This window comes from Schistocerca americana, chromosome X, assembly GCF_021461395.2.
Source record: "Schistocerca americana isolate TAMUIC-IGC-003095 chromosome X, iqSchAmer2.1, whole genome shotgun sequence".
Classification (NCBI taxonomy): Eukaryota; Metazoa; Arthropoda; class Insecta; order Orthoptera; family Acrididae; genus Schistocerca; species Schistocerca americana.
Window position 1 is genome coordinate 556,370,530 of NC_060130.1, and position 23,477 is coordinate 556,394,006.

Sequence of the window (23,477 nt, forward strand, 5' to 3'; positions counted from 1 at the left end):
CACCCGCCTTAGGTGATTGTTCACACCTCAGGTCACACCTCCCGACATACGGACGGAGGGACCAATCGGCACTTTCGGAAGGTATCAGCTCGGGTAATCACCCCTCCCTGGGCCTGGCCTTTACCAGGGGGTACGTACGTGTCCTACCTGTCTACCCGGGGCGGGGAATTACGCGTTACCCCGTCACCGGCTACGCATGGAAGTGCGTGGGTCGGCCTTCAGACACGCACAGGGAGGAAGAAAGAGAAAGGGAAAGGAAAGAAGAGGGGGTCTCAAACGCCGCAGCGGAGAAAAGGGTAAAGAGAAGAGGTGAGGAAAGGAGATGGACAAAGGAAGGAAGAAGACATACAAGCAAGGAAGAAGAAGAATGCGGTACATTTACAAGCGTCCGTCTCTGGACGTAGGCGCAAACCATACTCCCAGAGGGGGAGAAAGTGAAGGAAAGAGCAAGAGGTGAGGGGGGGGGGGGGTGAAGACAGGGGATGGGGAAGGATGCGGAAAGGGAAGGTATGCAGCCCGGAAAGGAAGGAAGGCCACATTAGCTCGGGGCCCCGTGCTCGCTACGCACGTATCCACAAAAGAGTTGTGGATCCCCTGGGGGGATATCCTTCTGTAGCAGCTATAACATCACTAACTTTGCCATCTCTCTGTTAAAATATTTTGAATGAAGCATGAGAAGGTCCTCCACTCCTTTACCCCTCTGTGTTAGCTAGCTTCATATAACACGTAAGTCTGGACAATATCAGTATGTAACTGAATCCCTGTTATATTACTTTTTGTTAGATTGAAAACTTCATCAAACCTATTCAGTAGTTTCAAAAACAAATGGTCTCTCTGCAACTCCATCAAACTGCGCCTATCTTGCATTCATTCAGTTGACTGTAGACATTTTCAATGTCAAAAATTGGACAACGAAGGTGAAAAACAGTATACTCAACCAAATGATGAACGAAGGTTAGTCCTGTTGACTGGAGGCAATCACTGTCATACAGTCAACCAGATAGTAGGTGGCCAATGCTGCATAGGGGATAGGTCCCAGAGAATTCTAGAAAAAAAGTGTTTCAGAAATTGACAGTCGGCCAACAATCCAGTCGAGAAAATTTTTTAGAAGAAATTCTTTCCATTGGCATGTTAGGAGATGACAGATTATTACTGCTCTTTGATTAGACACCAATTTATAAAATACAAACACTATGTTGTATACAGAACTTACAGAATGCAGCAGTGGAATGCCTGAAGTGGCACAGAAAAATTGCCACAGTTGACAGATTTTGCCAGCTTGAGTAGATTGCTGGATTCATATAATGTTCACAGTAGTCAAGTTTAATGTCATGTTAGTGATTAGCCCCAACTTTTATAAAGGTTGCACCTAACTACTGTACAATGCTTCCACTATATCATGAATGATTTCCTCTTTCTATTGTTTTTTGCGCTTTTGATGTTTACTCTGATGACAACTATATCAAAAAACTTCCAAATTAGATTTAATTCACATTTTTTTAAAAAATAAGTGTAACTGAAATCCAGTGAAGTGAAGCTGTTGGTTTGAAAGCTACGGTGTTTTGCCAGGCATGTTCCAACTGGAGGAGATATGCAATAGCCTCTCCCCAACATATAAATTGATTTACCCTGCCAGTTATAGCGGCCATACAATTTACTGCGTACATGAAACTACAATGCTGCTTATCATTTTTCACATTAATAGATCATTGTCAGTGGTGAAGGAAGTGGTAAATGAAACAAAAATACTAAAATCAACTGGGAACTGGACTGTGGAATTTCGTTTTGTAGTTTGGTATTTACCCACTGTGCCACCGAGTCACACCCTATGCTTCTACAAACACTTTTTAACAAAACATTTAACTAATCAACTTTTTTGTGTGTTCACAAGTTCTGTGAAATATAATCTGAATTTCTACCAACAGTTTAATAACAAATGGCTGTTTGTACCAGCTGCTACAATTTACACAGTAAAATAAGACCAAATACATTTCATAAATGAAACCTTAATTTCATTACCTAATTCACACATGTGGCATTCACTCATAACTATGTGTTGGTAAGAACCTACAGGCTTTAGTCCAATGAACTCAAGACTAATTGAAACCTGCAGTTTTTCTTACCATAAAAATTTGTACTTAGTATTATTACATACACATGCAAATATGGAAATCAGCTATACAATAACTAGTACCGTAATTGGCACTGGCTGATCCAAGTTCATCTTCACATGAAAATTAAAATCAGACCAAGAATGCTTAACTTCAAAATTAATTTTGAAACTTTCATTCACACTTAAGTACCAATGAAATCTGAGGATTCATCTCTTAACAAGTCAGAGATACAATTACAGCTGATCTCCCTCTTCCCCCCAAATGCCCTGATCCCCCCAGTGGAACATTTATAGATGTATAACTTACACTTAGAGTGTTAGTGGCAAACTAATATGCTATGATTAAGAGTGAACAAATTAATACGTACTAGGGATAATCTCGCACATTTTTGTCACATATACTAGTCCCATCTTCAGAACAGTTCTTAACATCATCTTTGGGAGTGAAATTCAGGGCCTTATCAGGAAATACAATATCTCCAGCAGATCTCCTGTCAACTGCAAACAGAAAATTTTTTCTATTTTATTTTCCAGGTATTTAAATAATGTATGTAAGTATATTTTGAATTACATTTATTAGTTTGAATTACATTCATGTAAATCAATTGCTACTTTACATTTCTTATAGAGCATTCATGGTTTCTTTAAGCACAGAGTGACAAAGTAGTTAGGGTGACTCTTGCATTAGAGCTGCATACTATGTAAGAGAAGGAGGAAGAGAGGGGTTGGCCAAGTTTAACATATTCAATCTATTTTTATGTCTATATGCTTAGGATAAAAACTATCTGGAAGACACAGAGGACTCTATTATATTATTAAGTTATACCTTCTTTAATTAGGCCCTGTAATTTCAACTTGTAATGAATGAGTGTTGCACATTGCATGTAGATCCCAATTAAGTTTTTCACTGATAAACTACATAGGAATTTTTTGCCAGTTGCTGCACAGAGATGTTAAGTAATAAACATGTATATAAAAATAAAATGAACATTCTGTTCAAGGCAGTTATTGTTATGGATCTCCCATTTGCAAGAATACTAGTTTTCTCTGCCTCTCTACACTGAAATATTACTGTTTGTAGAAGACAGTAATTATAGACAATGTAAGTAGTATGTTGTAATAGTTAAATCACTGGAGGCATCTTCAGGGGACAGATATAAGACAAGAACTAACAGACACTGAATTTCATATGTTGGAATTGTCTCTGCAACACAGAATCTTGTCTAGCAATCCTCATGAGCCCAGAAGTTGGTACTGGAAGGGGAGAATAAGAGAGTTTAAGGATGCAGATGGAATTATCATGAACTACTTAAGCTGATAATGTCTTTTATGCAGGACATTCTGGAACTGGCTGATCAAATTGAACTGTGACCATATAAACAACGACTACCTATGAAATTAAACACCTGAGGCACAATATTCCACCTCTTTTTTGCAAGTCCATTGGCTGCTCAGAACCTCCACTGTAAGATGGGTGATTGTCTTTACTCATTCCATTGCTTGTATTTTGCACAGCATTTTCCATCATCCTATTAATTCACTCACCTTACATGGAGTAAAATGCCTATCGGCTTCAGCTACTTACTAGAGCAAATTTACTTATTACAATGTAAGTGTGATGATGTCTACATTGAGAGAAGGAAACACACCCAAAACTATGTGTCACCTCTGATAATAATTAGATTAAAATGTAACTGAAGGATGTCAGATACGCCAGTGAATGTTTCAGTTCTGTGAGCAGAATGAGTTGGCACATTGGTCAGACACTGGACTCTCATTTGGGAGGACAGCAGTTCAAATTCCCATCACGCCGTCCACATTTATCTTTCTTGTCATTTAGAAAAATCACTTAAGGCAAATTCTAGTGTTATTCTGGAAAATACAGTTTGATTCCCTTCCTCAAGATTGAGCTCTCTGAGAATGATTATATCATTAAGGGATGTTCAGGTGAGAATCTTGTTTGCTAACTCTTGCTGTGTGATACTCACTTAGAGCACACTCAAAGTAGGGTTTGGCACACAAACCAATAAAATTAAAGTGCAAATGAATATATGTGGTGTAATTAGCAGTCTCTCAGCAGTTTTGTTAAGTGCAAGGCATCACTGTGCTTAATTGAAGCCCAGTAGACTTTAGCACTGTATGTCAACACCCCTGCAAAAGAAGCAGGAAAAAATGTCAACTTCAGAAATCTATCATCACTGTGATATGTTACCTACAAATCTGAATTGCTTTGGGAATTACAATTAACTAACAATACACAGGGTGTCCAGGCTTAGAGGTATACACAAACAAATGCTTATAATGAAAGAACTCAACATTTTGTGTTGTTGGATAAATATACTATCTATAGACACACTCTCCAAGATGTGGTCCTCACCATTTCATTAAGAGCACTGAGTCATATGGTGCATCCACACATACTCCTGACAGTCAAAATGTTGACATCACAACAAAAGGTCTAGTGTGTGCTGTGGTTAGCAGAGCTAAAATCTGTAACACGTATTCAGCAGTGTGCAAGAACAGAATGGAACATGAATCCTACCACATGTAAATCCATTTGAAAGTGGAGCAGAACTCTCTGAGAAATGGAAAGTTTTATTTAAAATGTGGAATACATCCTAAAACACATGCCAATGAAGGGACTTTGGAATATGTGCACAAAACATTTGCTGGACCCTCACATAAATCCATTAGACAAGCTAGTAGGGAACTAGCTGTCTTGTATTTGACAGTGCTTGACATAGTGCACAAATGACTCTAGTTCCATGCTTACGAATTCCAACTTTTGCATCACATTAAGCCTGCAGGTCACTGCAGATGATGTGATTTTGCTGTTGGAATGTTGCAACATACAGACAAAAACAATGACTACCTCAATGCAGTGCTGTTCAATGATGAATCTACCTTCCAAATATGTGGCCAAGTTAACCAACATAACTGTCAAATATGGGAAGGTGAGACTCCAGGAGAAGTGACAGTCCAGAAGGGACACACCAAAAGATAATGTGTGTTTGGGATTACACAAATGTTATATGATTGATTCAGTTTTTATTATGGAGTCTACAGTGGCAGGATACACCTCTGCAGGCATGTTGGCAAACTATGAAGTTCCAAAGATTCCTCCCAATGCCATTTTACAACAAGATGGTGCCAATTCTACTGTCATGGGGATGTACCACATTCCTCCATGAGATGGTTCATATACATTGGATCAGTAGGGAGGGGTGGGGGTTACATTGCCTGTCCCCCATCAGTCTCCCAATCTGACTCTTCTGGATTTCAGAGCATGGCAGTTTATCGAAGACATTGTTACAGGACAAAGATTCTTGATGATGTATATTTGAGACAACTGACATATGATATACGCTGCTATAGAGGTCACAACACCTGTCATGCTTAGGAACATGTGATGAGAAATGGAGAACCATTTCAGTACCCGTCAAACCATAAATAGTGTCCACATAGAACTGTACCAACATGCATAAAAATGTTTGCATTCCTGTGAACAATGTTGGACAAATAAAGCTATAAGTCTTTATAGGTATTGAAATATAAATGTTTTTGTATACCTCTATCCCAGACACACTGTATAGATTTTCTTAACAAATACGATTGTCATTTTATTCTGTCATATGAGTGTAAGTAACTTCACAACATTTCTTTAAATTTATCACAACAGCAGTATAAAATTTACAATGGCATCATTGTTCAACATTGCCACCCTGCTTTTTAATGTATTTGGTCTATCATTGCATTTGCTCTCCAATAACCTCAGAAAGAAAGTTTACCTGTTTACTAGCAAGCCAAATACGCACTTAAACCTTCATCCCTTAAACCTTCATCCCTTAAACCTTCATCCCTTAAACCTTCATCCCTTAAACCTTCATCCCTTAAACCTTCATCCCTTAAACCTTCATCCCTTAAACCTTCATCCCTTAAACCTTCATCCCTTAAACCTTCATCCCTTAAACCTTCATCCCTTAAACCTTCATCCCTTAAACCATCTTTAAGTAGACTAAACAAATAGAAATTCAACCTTGCTGATATCAGCACTGTACGCATGATTACCCAAAATCTTGAAATGCTTATCTGAGGAGTCTGCATGGTGTGGATGGTGATATCTGGACTTGCATTGTCATGCAAAAATGAACACCATTTGACAACACATCTCAATTTTTTTCTGATTTTTGGGTTCATTTAAAAGAGGAGGAGGGGGAGACTAAACTGCAAGGTCATTGGTCCCTTGTTCCCAGTAAAATAATTACACAGTGGAAAGAAGAAAAGATAGGAGATGTACAGCACAATAACAAGAGAAAGGAAGTACCACAAGAATGACAGAAGGACAACCAACACTACTATAGACATAAACAGGAAAAGAGAACCATATAGAGAAGCCAGAAACAGGGAAAAGGGGTAAAAGCTAGAAAGCAGATGATCTTGGATGACTGACTATGAGAATAAAAAGGAAAAGGCTTCCACTCTGCAACACCTTAAAACATCAACCCTAAAAGCATTAGAGTGGAGAACACAAAAGGTCAAATGACATGCGCCAAAGCATATATATAAAGATAAAACCCACCATCGCGTATAAAACGTAAAACTAAATTAGCTGATGCGGCATTGTCAGCTAAAATTAATGGCAATGGGTCCAGTAACTGAAAAGTCCATCGCAGGGCAGCCACAGGAGGACAGCTCACCAAGATATGGGCCACTGTCAACCGGGCACTGAACCAACACTGAGGTGGGTCATCATCATGGCACAGGAGCAAGCTGTGTGTCACCCAAGTATGGCCAATGCAGAGCCGGTAGAGAACCACAGAGTCCCTGCGAGAGGCCCGCATGGAGGACTGCCACACATTTTTAGTCTCCTTAATGGCATGAAATTGGTTGTGTAACTGAGGTTATACCATTTAGTCTTCTAAAGCCGCAGAACCTTGCGGCGTAGCATTGAACGTAGGTCAGTTGCAGAGATGCCAATCTCCGTAAGCACTTACTACGTAGCCTGTTTGGCCAGCCTGTCAGCAAGTTTGTTGCCTGGGATTACAACAAGACCTGGGGTCCAGACAAACACCACTGAATGACCAGACTGTTCCAGGGCATAGATGGACTCCTCGATGGTCACTATCAAAGGATGATGAGGATAGCACGGGTCAAGAGCTTGTATGCTGCTCAAGGAGTCAGTACATAGGAGAAATGCCTCCCCAGGGCATCAACAGATGTGCTCAAGAGCACGAGATATAGCCATCAGCTCAGCAGTGAAAACACTGCAGCCATCGGGCAAGGAATGCTGTTCAGTATGTCCTCCATGGACATATGAAAAGCTGATGTCAGCATCAGCCATTGAGCCTTCAGTGTAAACCACTTCGTGGCCTTGGTACTTGTCAAGAATCAAGAGGAAGTGGCAGCGGAGAGCCACAGGGTTAACTGAGTCCTTAGGGCCATGTGAAAGGTCCAGGCGAAGCTGCAGTCTAGGTGTACACCATGGAGGTGTATGTGAATGGACCTCAAGTATAGGTGGTACGCGCATGGACTCCAGTTCAGAAAGAAGGGCTTGGACATGAACTGCAACTAGAAGCCCTGACCTGGGCCTGCAATGCGGGAGATGAGCTTCCGTGGGTCAGAAAAGGAGATGGTGATTCAGATGTGCAGGGGAACTATGAACGTGTGCTACATAACTGGACAACAGTTGTGCATGCCGAACCTGCAATGGAGGCACTCAGGCTTCCACAACGACGCTGGTCACCAGACTTGTCCTAAAAGCTCCTGTCACTAGGCGAACGCCACAGCGGTGCACTGGATTGAGTAAACGCAACACCAACGGCACCGCTGAACCATAAACCGCACTCCCATAATCAAGGCGGGCTTGAATAAGGGCTCTGTAGAGCTTCAGCAGTGTAGAGTGAGTGATCTGCACCGCAGTTGGTGTTGCTCAGGCAGTGGAGGGTATTGAGGTGTTGCCAACACTTCCACTTAAGCTGACGAAGGTGAGGAAGCCAAGTCAACTGGGTGGCAAAATCCAGTCCTAAGAATCGATATGTCTCCACTACATTGCATGGATCATCATTAAAGTTTTGGTTCTGGATGAATGGTACGACGTCGACAGAAGTGCATAACGTACAACTTTGAGGCCAAAAATTGAAAACCGTGGGTTACCGCCCATGGCTGCACCTTGTGGGTGGCTCAGCAACACCAGTACTGGTGCAGCAGTATGAAATACAGAAGTCATTTGCATACAGAGAAGTTGAGATGGATGGCCCTACAGCTGCTGCTAGACCATTAATGGCCACAAAAAATAGACACCCTCAATATAGAGCCCTGCAGGACCCCATTCTCCTGGATATGGGGGGGGGACCTATGGGAGCCACCAACATGGACACGGAAAGTACAAAGCAACAGGAAATTCTGGATAAAAATTGGGAGTGGCCTTGCAGACCCCACCTGTATAATGTGACAAGGATTTGATGTCACCAGGTCGTGTCATACGCTTTTTGTAAATCAAAAGAGACGGTAACCAAATGTCGGTGTCTGGAAAATACTGTTCATATGGCAGACTCTAGCGACACAAGATTATCAGTGGTAGAGTGACCCAGGCAGAAACTGCCCTGACATGGAGCCAGTAGGCTACGTGACTCCGGGACCCAACCCAAACGCCGACATACCATACATTCCAGCAGCTTAGAAAGAACATTGGTGAAGCTGACTGACTGATAGCTCCCCACATCAAGTGGGTTTTCACTAGGTTTGAGCAGCGAGATGATGGTGCTCTCCCGCCATTGCGATGGAAAGACGCCATCGCACCAGATCCGGTTGAAGATGATGAGATGTCGCTTGTAGTCGGATGAGATATGTTTAATCATCTGACTGTGGATCCGATCTGGCCCAGGAGCTGTGTCGGGGCAATGTGCAAGAGCACTGAGGAGCTCCCACTCTGTAAATGGGGCGCTATTGGATTCACTGTTGCATTTAGTAAACGAGAGGAGTTTCCCTTCCAGCCGCTGTTTGAGGGTGCAAAAGGCTGGGGGGTAATTCTCTGACACAGAGGCTCGAGCATAGTGCTCAGCAAAGTGCTCAGAAATCGCATTTGTGTCGGTAGACAACACGCCATTTATGTTAACACCGGGAGCACCTATTGGGGTCTAGCACCCAAAAACAAGTTTGAACTTTGTCCACACTGGGGAAGGTGACGTATGGCACCCAATGGTCGAGACATCTCTCTCCCAACACTCTTGCTTCCGTCGTTTGAGAAGTTGGTGAATGCGAGCATGGAGCCGTTTGTCTTTCGCCAGTGGCACTCTAAAGAGAAGGAGATCGTGTTTTCTGCCACAGAAACGATTGTTGTAGTCAACTGCTCAACCATCACATCAATGTTCCGGTGTCAGGGAGATTCAACATTGACAGCAGAGGTGAAAGTTCCCCAGTTTGCTTTATTTAAAGCCTATCTGGGCAGACATCCATGGGATTGACACTGGGGTAGTGACAGGAAGATGGGGAAGTGGTCACTACCACACAGGTCGTCATGTGTTCTCCAGTGGATAAATGAGAGGAGTCCTGGGCTGCAAATTGATAAATCAATGGCCAAGTAACTACCTTGAGGCACACTGAAATGTGTGGCGGCCGCAATATTTAAGATGCAGAGGTCGAACTGAGACAGTAAAGTTTCGACATCTCTGCCTCGGCCAGTTAGCATGGTGCCACCCTCAAGGGGTTACAGGCGTTAAAATCTCCCAAAAGTAGGAAAGGCTTAGGGAGTTGATCAATCAGTACAACTAATACATTTAGGTGTACTGCACCATCTGGAAGAAGATATACATCGCAGACAGTTATTTCCTGCCTGTTCCTTATGGAACATTCAATGAGGCAGTTTACGCCTCAGAGTCACCTGCTGCCACCAACTTTTTGCCTGAGTGGTCTATATCCATTTTGTCTGAAGGTCTGGCGACATCTAGGTCCTCAGCAGACACCAGAATCTCCACCTCATCTGCAGATGAGGTGGAGGTAGTGGAGGTTTGGGTGCCACCACAATTGCCTTTGTCTTGAGGACCTTCTTTTTGGATTTCTCTCGCTGTTCCTTCAGTTTTCCTGGCTGGGAGGACTCCACTGATTCAGTCTCCAGCACTGGGGATGAACGTGAAGCCCTGCAACCAGCTGCTTTTGGGCTCTTCAGCCACTGGCGGGTGTCATCTTTCCCACTAGCAGAAACCTGGGAAGGGAGTGACCCAAGGGACCCCTTCCTAGCGACAGCAGCTGAAAAAGTTGTACTCTTCTTTGGCTTAGAAGTGGGGATGGACTTCCCCGATGGTTGGAGGGTGTTGCTCCTGAAACAGATGGTGCAGGAGCAACAGGGAGGTAAGTGCACCCCACCATCAAGGGGGCAGGTGTAGTCTTCTGGCTCTGAGAGGTGACTGAGGTTGATGGAGCTGATGGGGCTAGAACTGTTGCAGTGGCAGCATAAGACGATGTCATGCGTACTGGATGTAGGCGTTAAAATTTCCTCTTAGCCTCAGTGTAGGTCAGTTGGTGCAGAGCCTTTTACTCCATGTTTTTCCTTTCTTTCTGGAGAATCCTGCAGTCTAGCAAGCCAAGCGAATGGTGCGCTCCACAGTCGACACAGATGGGAGGCATGGCACATGGAGTTTTGGAATGTGATGGGCACCTGCAATCTTGACATGTGATGCTGGAAGTACAGCAGGAAAACGTATGACTCAACTTCCAACATTTAAAGCACCACATTAGGGAAAAGGTATAGGGTTTTACGTCACAGCAGTAGACCATCACCTTTACTTTATCGGGTAATGTACCACCCTCAAAGACCAAGATGAAGGCACCAGTGGCAACCTGATTATCCCTCAGATCCCTGTGGACACACCGAACGAAATGTACTCCTTGCCGTTCTAAATTGGCATGCAGCTCATCGTTGGACTGCAAAAGAAGGCTTTGTGAATTATGATACCTTGGACCATATTTAAGCTCTTATGGGGTGTGATGGTTACAGAAACATCCCCCAGCTTGTTACAAGCGAGTAACGCCCATGACTGGGGAGAGGATGCTATTTTGATCAAGACCGACCCACATCTCATTTAGGACAAGCTCTTCACCTCCCCAAACTTGTCTTCTAAATGCTCAAGAAAAAACTGAGGCTTCAGTGTCATGAAAGATTCCCCATCAGCTTTTGAACATACAAGGTACCAGGACAAATGAGAGCTGCTACCATCCTTAGCCTGACATTCCTCCCAGGGTGTGGCCAGTGGGGGGACCAAGTTGGGGTCATACTTCTGTGCCTTGAATTGAGCTTGTGAACACTTAGAGACTGCTGGTGTTTGACCACCAGCAAGAGATGATGTACTATGCTTCATCATGTGTCATCCAACCTGATGCCACCCACTCCGACCAGGGGCCGTCATCACAGGCGCCACCCAGCCACAGCAAAGGCCACCTGGCAGGATGGCCATTGCCAGGAATCTCGATGCCCCAGGGGGATGGGCATCTACCCCTCAGCATATGTGAGGAGTTAACAGGGCAGGCATCAGCTGAGCGATCCCTGTGTGGTCAGGGGGCTACAACCAACAGGGTACATGATGGCCCCATCATAATGGACTGGCTACCGTGCTGGATATCAGGTGCTACCAAGCAAACAAGTCCATTATCATTGTCAGTGTAGAAAACGATACTGCACAGTTGATGGAAAAATATGCACCCAGGAGGGTGACATAGCCCAAATGATGGAGAACGAGCATAAGTGTAGTAGATCCATGCTGACGAAGGATGCGATAGGTCTCAGTGCATGATGGACGTGATGCACCATGTAAGACGCCCTTCCACAATTGGCTTGCTCTTCAGGAAAACTTTGAAAAATGTAGATCAATCCCTACAGGGGACCAACACAATGGCTGAAACATGCGAGACTCCTTTTAGTCACCTCTTACAACAGGCAGGAATACTTTGGGCCTATTCTAATCCCAGGACCTGCAGAGGGGTGAATTGTGGGCTTCAACCACTTACACAGCATATTCCTGTAATGTTCACATTTTTCTATCGATTCATTTTCCAGATAATCCTGCAGAACTGGCTCTTATGCATCCCTAAATATGTGTGAACATCACTTTTCCTGTAGAGTGTTGACTCCTGAATTTCTTTTTAGCTGGAGATCCATGGTACTTCATAGTGATGAACCCATATTTCAACACCAGTGATGACTGAAAAACATTTCATCTTCATTAGCATATTTGTCCAGCAGCTGTTAGCAGATTCCCACATGATTGCAATTGTGCTCTTCATTGAGTTGGCTTACAACTCATCTTGCACAGAATTCATGAAAACTGGCCATGTTTTGGATGTTTTCATATGCTGAATCATCACTAATGTTCATTTGGTTTGCCACTGGACCAGCCATTACTTTTCAGGTACTCATAATTAGAGCATGAACTTGCTCAATGTTGATTTCAGTAGTGGATGTGGCTAGATGTCCCTGTTCTTTTGTCATCCTTCATGCATGTTTGAACATTGCTGAAATGTTCACTCCACTGGTAAACAGTATGGCATGGTACAACATTGACCACATCATGCTGAAAGCCTTATGTGGATTTCAGCCACTGGTACATTCTCAGATTACAAGAAACTGATTACAGGATGCTGTTCTCCATTGGTCTAAGCAGGGAGTGATGCAGCCCTGTTTCTTCGCAAGAACACACAGAGAATGTATGTTAGAGCACTGAAACCTGCCACTAGTGAAGAAAATAGTGCACTCACTAGCCACTAAAAGACACTAAGTCGTATTGCCATCCTAAATATGATCATGATGAGAATGCACAAATTTGTTGACTTATCCTTGTATAACAAGACATGAACTGGCATCTTAATGGAACTAAATTTTTGCTATGTGTTTAATTTTTGAACCATAGCTTTTCCTAATAAGTATTAGTGAATAACCTCTAAATGTGACTGACAGTAACAAAACTGTTTCCTTTTTAGATGATACAAACCTGATTACTACACTTAATAATATGTGCAGTGGAATTGGTTCAGGTTGACTGTTAACTTCTTGATCCTCAGTTACACTAAAATATTACAAAAACAATAAAGTAAATTCATTAACTTTCCCTTGTTCTGGTCACTTGGAATGATGGCATGATTTGCAAAAAAAAGTGTCAGATTCTTGGAATCAAAAGCACATGGGAAATTCTCATGAAAAACAAATTTATTACACATACAGAGGCTGAAATATCTTTATGGTGAAAACATTACCTACTATTATCACCAGAGAGATAAATAATACAATTTATTTTACAAACCTGTGTTGAATCACTATTATGCATATGACAATCACAACTGGGCAAAGCTCCTGTCGAGATTCTCCCATGTGCTACGGTATTCAGCCTCATCTATGCATTTGCTCCAACATGTTATAATATTATCTACCTACATTCCATGACATCATCACCTCTGTTTTTGTCATATCTCTAGGGTTCCAACACCTGATTTTATGTCCCACTCAACTGCATTTCTTTTTTTTATCATGGTCACAGTTCTGTTTTCCATTCCTGTCTGTTTCTTGGTCCATTTCTTTTTTCTCTATCACTCATAGTGGTTCCCAGCACACATCCCTTCATTGCACACTGAATGACCATAAGTAGTTAATAGCTTTTACAAATAAATCTTGTGTCTTACTCTGATGAACAACATGGGTCGCAACCTATGATTGTAACCTTCTCAGAAGTTGTTTTGAAACATTTACTTACTTTACAAAGAACAATCCAGGTCATTTTAAAAATTCTGTGTTTATTTATTTGACTGTTCTTCAACTGCCCTCTAATAAATCTAGAGAGAATCCTTTCAGTTCTTTGCACAACATCTGTAAGTTACTTTAAATAATTTTTACTACATGTTTCACAACATCCAAATGCATGACATGCAGACTGTTATTTTCATATGAAGAACATCTACCAACACAAAGGAAAACATGATATAAGGCCTATAAGCCAGTTCCAGCATGCAGATGCACATATTGATTCAGTACACATGAGACGTTTTAATCTTTTGTAACATCTTTCATACAATGATTGCAGATCATATCTTCTGATAATGGCTAGTTGCTATGAACACACTACTGTTTAATTTATAGTTTGATGTCATGATTATTTTTTATGGAAATTCGTCACTTAAGATTTAGTCGTGTTTTCAAATACCAATTTAAAAGGAACTTCGACTTTTTAATATTTCTACAAACAGGATAACAATTTTAATTAATATATTCATGCAATATATAACTCTTCACATACAACACACTATCAACTATAGATACACACAAAAATGCTCCAATCAGATCATGGCATCAGTACTTCTATAACATATAACAAGAAGCTCTGTAATGGAAGATAGCACCAAACTGGTATTTTTTATTTCATCCTGTCTACTTCATGTCTTTGTCAGCCTCTTTCATTTCATAGAATCTGATGACAATCAGTAGCCAAAGTTGATTTTTTGGGAATTTTATGTATTGTGATTACAGTATCAGTTGTGCATTGTAATGAAATACTATATTCAACTTTAACAAACACAGGTGTTGTGTCACACCAATGGGTTCTGTGACTCCGTGATCAAAGAGGGGTAATAGTTTCCAAGTAAGCTCCACACATGGTGCAGTGTTAGTGCAAATTTAACATAAATACTCCTGGCTTGAAAGAGTGCAAATGGCAGACGGAATGGGCAGGTAGCATGAGATCTTTGTACCCAGCTTCTCCACCAGCATTTACCCCCTCACAATCTATGGCAAACTCTTCATGAAGAATGTGTGACATTCCCAGTACTTCCTCAGACGAAGAGGTGTGCTGTCCTGCATCTAGTCCTTCTCCTGGATGTGAACAGTAACAGGCTTGTCCAAATGTTGATACAAGTCAACACTGTTATGCAGCTGATAATCAAAGAGGATATAATCTGCAAAAGTAGCTGAGAAAATGAGCACTCCACATAGTTTAGTATTGTTCTTTAAGTAATATTCTCAAAAGGCTTCCACAAGAGTTGTTGGGTGTTGCTAACATATCATTGATCTACACACACCCAAATTAACATATTCTTGGTAGGGCAATGCCCGTGTGCCACAGGGATACTTCCTATTAATGGAGATTTTTGAGAGTTTAGATTATTCATTTCAGAAGTAATCAAGTAACACGTGAAACCTCTCCAAGTAACACAAATATGGCTTTATTCGTAACTCTCTGAACAATAATGGAAATAAGCCTCTCATCACTCCACACTATGCAAGACCAATCTGCAGACTTGGGGTTTCTCTGTGGACTCAGTTCTTTGCCAGTGTGGTGCTGAGCAGACTAACAGCACCATGCAAGACCTTATGAGAGCTACACCAAATGCACTTGAAGTGTCCAATTTTTGATCTCCCTTTGTGTAAAATTATATATAATATTTCTGTACTTTTGACATGATAAATAAATAAATCACTCCACACTTAACAAGACAAGTGAAACATACAGAAGGTGCAACATAAGTGATATACAGAACAACTGATGTGAGAGCTAAAAATTGAAAGAACATAGTGAGCGTGAGCCATTGCTACACCACAGGTATATATGTGAGAGTTGCCAGTATATGGTGTGGCAGAGACTGTGCCATATGCACGATTCCTACAGGTGGCTTCTGATGGCTGGCTCACACTTTGGCGGTGACACTAGACTTTGAACACTCGCACTCACATCTGCTAGTACCTCTCCCTCATACGAAGAGCATGCCCAGATGACGGAGGAGACACTGGTGGACCGATGAGACACACATCCATTGGATCTGGACTGGTGGCAGCTGATGTCAATGGTGGCACTGGGACTATGCACCAGACAGGCACCAGAGCATAGAGCCAAGAACACACGGAGACATGGGCACGCCTCAGGGTGGTGGGCCTACACTGTGCCAAGAAGCTGGAATCCCAGGGTGCTGCACATAGAGGAGACAGAAAAAGGGACAAGGGTGCCTCCACAGCATGCAATGACAGGCTTGTGGTAGAGAGCAGAATGACAGTCTGTGGTGATGGGGAATGTACCCACAAACCAATAGCTTCTGACAGCAACTTGGCATGCAAACTTATCAAAGTGCATGCCACCAACCTATCACCTGTATGGATGTCACAAAGACAGCATCCCCAGTGCAGACCACAGTGAACAGTATCCACTTGAGATGCTGACCAAACCCTTGCCACACCCACATCAGTGGTCCTGAAATGAAGCAGCTGGATGAACGTGACCATGGCAGATGTGCACAGGCTTCAGAAGGTGGAGGAGCATGCATGGCTGCTGGCCATGAAGCCAGTCAGCTAGTCTCTACTCCCCTATTGATGTGAAGCTGTAAGTGCTGAGAAAACAGAAAAGAGTATCATCTGGTGAAGAATCCACAACAAAGTTTTTCATTTGGGACTTGAGCATAAGCACTAGTCATTTTGTCTCACCATTTGATTAATGATTAAGGGTTGAATGGTGGAACCATAACATGATGAATTCTGTGATGGGAACAAAACAATTGAAAGGTGTGAGAAATAAACTGGGGCCTATTATTGGAAACTAAGGTACAAGGGAACCATCAGTAGAAAAAACCCTCAAAAATATGAATTGTGACCTCAGCCAATGTCAACACACTGGGCAAAGCAAGCCAACTCAGAAAATCCATCCACAAACAAGAGCCAATAGGAATCCAGGTAGGGATGCGCAAAGCCTGCATAAATGCATTTCCATGGCTGGTGTGGAGCAGGCCAGGGGGACATAGATGCCCTGGGAGCTGTCTGTTGTCAGGCACATTGTTCACCAACCATGACAAAATAGACAATTTTTCCATCAATCATTGGCCAAAAATGTTTCCTAGCTAACAGTTTAGTATGTAAGAGTCTCCAACAGCCTCGGTGGAGAATACGTAGAAGCTCAAGCTGTTATGTGGCATGAATGACTACTCTGGGAGAGAGGCTCCCTGTGGACAACAGGAAAACACCATCAGAAACGGAGGTGATGCCATATGGAAAAAATTGTTGTACAGGGGGTTCAAACCCTGACCTGGCAGTTTATCTGGCCAGCCCTGTTAAACAAACAAACACCTGTTGAAGAACTAGGTCACTGGCAACAACAGCTGCTATGCTCAAGCTCATAATGGAGAAACCCTCGACCATGACCTGCATTTCAATATCAAGATTTAAGCAAAGCAGTTCTTCATGATCAAAGTTCGTCTCAGGATCAACAGGAAGGCATGTTTGGATGTAGGTCAGAATTGGATTTTGTGATTGTAACAAGACAAGAACAGCATCCAGTATTGTAGGTGGTAGGTTTATGGTCAGTAAAGAGGTGAAACTTTCAGCCATTTAAAAGGAACATGAAATTTATGGAGAGCATAGACTATGTTAAGCTCTGGGCCAGAGTGACAGATTTAGAGGCAAAAGCGACAGGTCGATCAGAGCCATCAGCATATTGGTATATTGGTGTGCTAGGACTGCACCGAGGCCCTACTGTGAAGTGTCAGTTGTCAAAACTATGTGCTAGTGTGAAGAGAACATAGCTAAACAAGGGGCCAAGAGTAGTCTGGATTACAACATTTGAAAATCACACTCACAGTCCATGCTCCAACAAAAAGGTTTCTTATACAACAATGTATGCCACGGGTGGCCCAATGTGGCTGCTCCAAGCAGGAATTTATGGTAGTAGGCTATATTATCTTGGAAGGTCTGAAGGTCCTTTGTGGATGAGAGGGCAAGGCATAGACTTAAAAGTGGAGATGTGGTCTAGCACAGGGTGAACCCCATTCTACAAGACCTTGAACCCCAAATACACAATTGAAAGTTGAAGTGAGATTTTGTGAGGTTACATCATAAGTCTGCAGGCTATAAGACAGAGAACAAGTTTTCCCAAGTGATCAGCCATGTAGGAGCCCATGATAACAATATCATCTGGATAATTAACACAACCTGGGACAGGCCTGGCCAATTGCTCTAAAAATCATCGGAAAATAGCAGGAGTGCTAGCCACACCAAAAGGAAGGCACCAATACTGATAATCAAAACCTGAACTCGAAAAGACTCTTCATCCACAGGAACCTGCAGATATGCTTCAGACAAGCAATTTTAGAAAATTTAGAAAAAAGAAATACTTTTGCCAACAGGCACTCCCGGCGTGAGAGAGGATACATATCCATGATCTACTGCCCATTGACAGTAGTACTGGAGTCATTCGAGAGGTGAAATTTCCCGGACAGCTTCTGAACTACAGTAAGCGGAGATGACCATTCACTGGCCATAACAAATTGCACACCCTCAGTGATTGGAGTCTGTCCAATTCTGCTTTCAATTGATCTTTCAGGGTTACAGGAATAGGACACACATCACAAAAACGAGGCCAAGCCATGGATTTCAAAGAAAATTGAGTAGAAAAAATTGTAGTACATCCTATACCTTAGGAACACAAGTCAAAAAAAACCCTAACACAGTGTTTCCAATTGAAAATACGGTTCATGATCTGACAAGGTGAATTACATTGATGATAGAAAATCCAAATGCCTGAAATGCATCCATCCCAAACAAGTTGTCAACACTGGCATCAGCAACCATCAAAAATGTAAGGGAACAAACCACTGACTTTTAAGAGGCAGATGCCAAAAATTGTCTCAGCAGTGTAATATTTTGTTTGTTATAGCTGAACAGCTTCCGCATGACCAGTGTCAATGGCAGAGAGCCTAAACTATCATAGATTTGAGAATTCAATAATGCCACCGCAGCACCTGTGTCGATCTGTAGGTGGAGCACTTGGCAAAAAAACACTTTACTCAGTACACAACTTGGGAGAAGTCACAAGCATTGGAGTCACACAGTTTATGTCCATGTCCATATCCTGAGCAACCTTCTGTGAACAACACACATATGTGATGTGACCTTTCTTCTGGCAAGCATTACAAGTAGCCCAGTGCTTAGGGCATACTGAATGTATGTGTTGAACAAAACTGAAAGAACAAGGTGACACTGGTGCTGTGGCAGTCGTACCCCCTCCCCCAATGTTAAAAAGGAGGGCAGCCTGCCTTTCCAAATTATTTATAATTTATGAATAACATAAGTGAAATGGAACCCAGTAATCACCCCTTTGGTATACTGCACTTACAGCATAAAAATATTATTTGAATGCCACACCCATAATATAAAGTAATAAGAATTTTAAGAAAATAGAGTTTGTATAATATAGGTAATATTTTTAAAAAAGCCTTAAATTATGGCATGCAAAGAAACCTTTTGTTAAACTGCCACATTCCACATCATTATAAAGTGTCATACTGATGATCTACAGAACAAGTATTAATCTAATCTAATCTAACCCAACCTAATCTAATCTAACCCAACCTAATCTAATCTAACCCAATCTAACCCAATCTAACCCAATCTAACCCAACCTAACCCAACCTAACCCAACCTAACCCAACCTAACCCAACCTAACCCAACCTAACCCAACCTAACCCAACCTAACCCAACCTAACCCAACCTAACCCAACCTAACCCAACCTAACCCAACCTAACCCAATCTAACCCAATCTAACCCAATCTAACCCAATCTAACCCAATCTAACCTTCTTTCATATACTTAATTCTAATATTTCACATTTCAACCCAGACTGTGGTGTGTCACTTATCAAATTATTTTACTGTACATACAGTGTGTTTTATACCCTCAGTCTGTTTATGAACACACAATATTCTCATCAATGTTTATAATGACTAGACACTTACAGGGAATAAGTAATTCTGAAGACTGCAATGATTGATGAAATGCTTTAGGAAAGATTTCATTTATGATTGGGATAGTCTGCTTTTTGTCACATTCAACATTCACTTATAGTACTATCTACAACCATTAGACAGTGTTGCTGCTTCCCATAGGTGGTACACTGCAGTAGCACTTATTCTGGTTTCTGAGTATGCTGGTGACCATAGATAAGACAACATCGAAGCAGACAAGTGAGGGCAATGGTGAACAGTCTGATTTTTTCTGGATGGAAGGAATGACTGCTTTAGGCAAGAGGTCAGTAGACTTATGTGGGGAAACAGCATCATGCTGCAGATCTGTGTTTCATTCCGTATCAGAATATGGAGACAGCAGGGACTGTGCTTAGAAATGCAGAACCTCTGGGTGTCCATCAACTGCATACAAAACAAACAATGCCCAGCATGTCAATGACTTGATGATGATGATGATGATGATGATGATGATGATGATGATGATGATGATGATGAGTTTGTGGGGCACTCAACTGTGCGGTTATCAGTGCCCATATAAATTCCCAACCTTTGCTCTGTCCGATCTCGCCACTTGCATGAATAATGATGAAATGATGAGGACAACACAAACACACAGTCATCTCGAGGCAGGTTAAAATCCCTGACCCCACTGGGAATCAAACCCAGAACCCCGTGATCAAGAAACTCAATGACTTGATAATGTGGTACACGTGAATCATGTTTGATGAAGTAGAGAAGGTTACAGGTCTATCATGGGAAACCCTCCACACCATCATCCATGAGGATTTAAAGATAATGAAGATCTGTCTGCAATGGGTGCCCATTCCCTCACCACAGTGTAGTAATTGAAGTGTATGAGAATATGCTAGCAGTTTGTGGAACATTACAGTGCAGTTCCAGTGGAGTTCTTTGAGCATCTTGTCTCTGCTGACAAGTCATCTTTCTTCCATGAGACTCCAAGGACTCCCAAGAAGTCAACAGGCAGGATTATTTGTGCAGAAACAGATGAAAACTGTGTTCTGGCATATGGAACGGATGCTGCTGGTGGATTAGCTACCTTCCAGTAAGATTCCTCAATAATTGTCGGTACTGTAGTTCTTAGCCCCAACTCCACTTACACTTACACTTTCAGCAATGCCACCACAGAAAATGGAACTCTGATGTTCTGCACTAATATGATAGTGTGCAGCCATATGCCAGTTACCAGACCATTGTCACCATGGGTGGACTAGGGTTTACTCTGCTGTCACATCCTTCATATTAGCCAAATCACACATTTTTATAACACTTAGTGTGCAGACATTTCTTATTAGGTTGTCAGACAGTTGTGACATTATGTTTGCTATTTTTCACAGATTGTTTCACATTTATCCCAAATACAATTAACAATACAATATTAATGGTATTTCTGTTTTACTTCAGGAATGACTCACAAGCTGATATGACAATATATTCCTTCATATCACAAGCAATAAACTGCTTTGATAAAAGAAAAGTGATATTATTTGTGGCTTCCCCATGGCTTTTGACTGTACAGGATGTAATATACTCCTAACTAAATTACAGTAAAGTGGCAATTGTCATTTATGTACTTAACACAAGCAATGTACTTATGGAATTCAAAAATGATTGCCACTACAATTATTTTGGTGTTTACAGCAACCATTTACTGAACAAATGAATGCAGATTATATTACAAGTATTCCCTGTCAGTACCTATGGGCTTCTGCTATTGTTCAGGCAGCTTCCATTTTTGTATAGCAAGCCATCCCTTAGGTGTGTTCTGACCACACTAGTTGACAATTGCACGAGGTTCATCATTGGTGGTGGGGGTGAACTTCTTACCTTGCATGACCTCTTGCACTGCATTGACTTGGGTAATAAATAATGAATTACATGACAAATTACAAATTTTCTGGAACCAAAAAAGATGAACAACCAACAGCAAAATTTGACGTTATGTTTGAAGTGGGTGACTGAATAAGATAATTTTGTCCTTAGAAGGTCCTAAATTACATGAAGGTATGATACAACAAGTGAAACTAAACAGGTAAATGAAACAACTGTAGTTATAAAAGGTAAAATTTTTTTAAGAGGGCAAGTGAAACTTCAGCAACTGAAATATAGGAAAACATGGCATAACAACAGATACTGATTTGTAAAATAATAAAAGAGCATTGTGTTTCTCTCATGAGATTATTTAATTCAGCAATGTTTATACCTTATATCATCAACAATTTTGCAAATACTAGCAACTATGTTTACTTTTAATTATGAATGCCCTGCAATATGATGCCTTTGAGGAACTGCGAATGACTTCACTGCATTTCACGACACAGAAACACATGAATTAACAATTTGTGTTGTGTTCATTCACAGATATCTTGCAAGTATGTGTTGTCGCAGTAAGGCATAAATGACATGTATTTTGCTATAGTTTCCCAGCATCATCATGCACCAATACACTATTTAGAAAAAGTGAACCTTATGGAGTTTTTCTTCATTAAGAAAAAACAGAATCCTTTAGCTGAGTCTTTTACAGGAAAGAGAAATTTTGTGTCTTATTCATAGAAAGAGTCCTAGACCACATCAGTAGAGTTTGAGGAAGAGGCAGTGTTGCCACAGTGTTTAAAGTGACAAAGATGCAAAGGTATTTGAATACTGCAAAGGACCTTTGTTGACCATTTTCCATGGTAGGTGTACACAAAATCTCTTAAACTTTCAGTAAAATTTTCATACAAACTAATAAACAAAGTATCAGTGCCCAGCTGTAAGAAGAGAACAGCAACTGCCATCTGGTAAACATGGATAAGCCAACAATAGCATGCTATGCACTTGGAGCAGGGATTCCCAAATTTGATTCCCTTACACTTGTATTAATGACTGATCATTACTATTCTAGGATGCAGAGAGAACTCACAAGAATAAAACCTCACAAGAACAACTATTACAGAAAACAAAGACTGAAATGAAGCAAGTCATGAGTCATTGCGTGAAATGAAACAAACAGCACCAACTCCTGATGTCACAAGTTGACCATTGTGTGGTTACCTATAAACAGTACAGCAGCTGTGACTTGCTAATCAAGTTTGTGAGTGAAAATAACAAACTACATCTTTACAGGCTCTGAGAATACCTCTTGTAGATGGAAATCAAACATTAGTCAAAGAAATATGGCTTAGACTTTGGCCTAATTCATAAACTTATTGTCACTAAGGAAATATGGAAATGGATATTATTTCTTTCTGGATGTTCCTTGAAGTTTTATGCATTCTGCATCTACAACTACACCTACATAGATACTCCACAAGCTACCGTAAAGTATGTGGTGGAGGGTACCCTGTACTACTACCTTTCATTTCGCCTTCCTGTTCCACTCACAAATAGAGCATGGGAAAAACGAGTGCCTGTATTCCTCTGTATGAGCCCTAATTTCTCATATCTTATCTTCATGGTCCTGTTGGTGGGAGCAGAACTGTTTGGTAGTCAGCTTCAAATGTCGGTTCTCTAAATTTTCTTAATAGTGTTTCCTGAAGCGAACACTTCCTTCTCTCCAGGGATTCCCATTTGAGTTCCTGAAGCACCTACATAACACTTATGTTTTGTTC

At 41.5% G+C, this 23,477-nt stretch overlaps 1 protein-coding gene across 1 annotated transcript in view; it reads right to left on the minus strand.

The window, feature by feature from the left end:
* LOC124555398 overlaps nucleotides 1–23,477 on the minus strand; it is a 498,627-nt gene that overhangs the window by 143,962 nt on the left and 331,188 nt on the right. Inside the window, exon 4 of the mRNA XM_047129294.1 lies at nucleotides 2,482–2,611. Coding sequence (XP_046985250.1) covers nucleotides 2,482–2,611 — 130 coding nt within the window. The remainder of the gene's footprint in view (nucleotides 1–2,481; nucleotides 2,612–23,477) is intronic.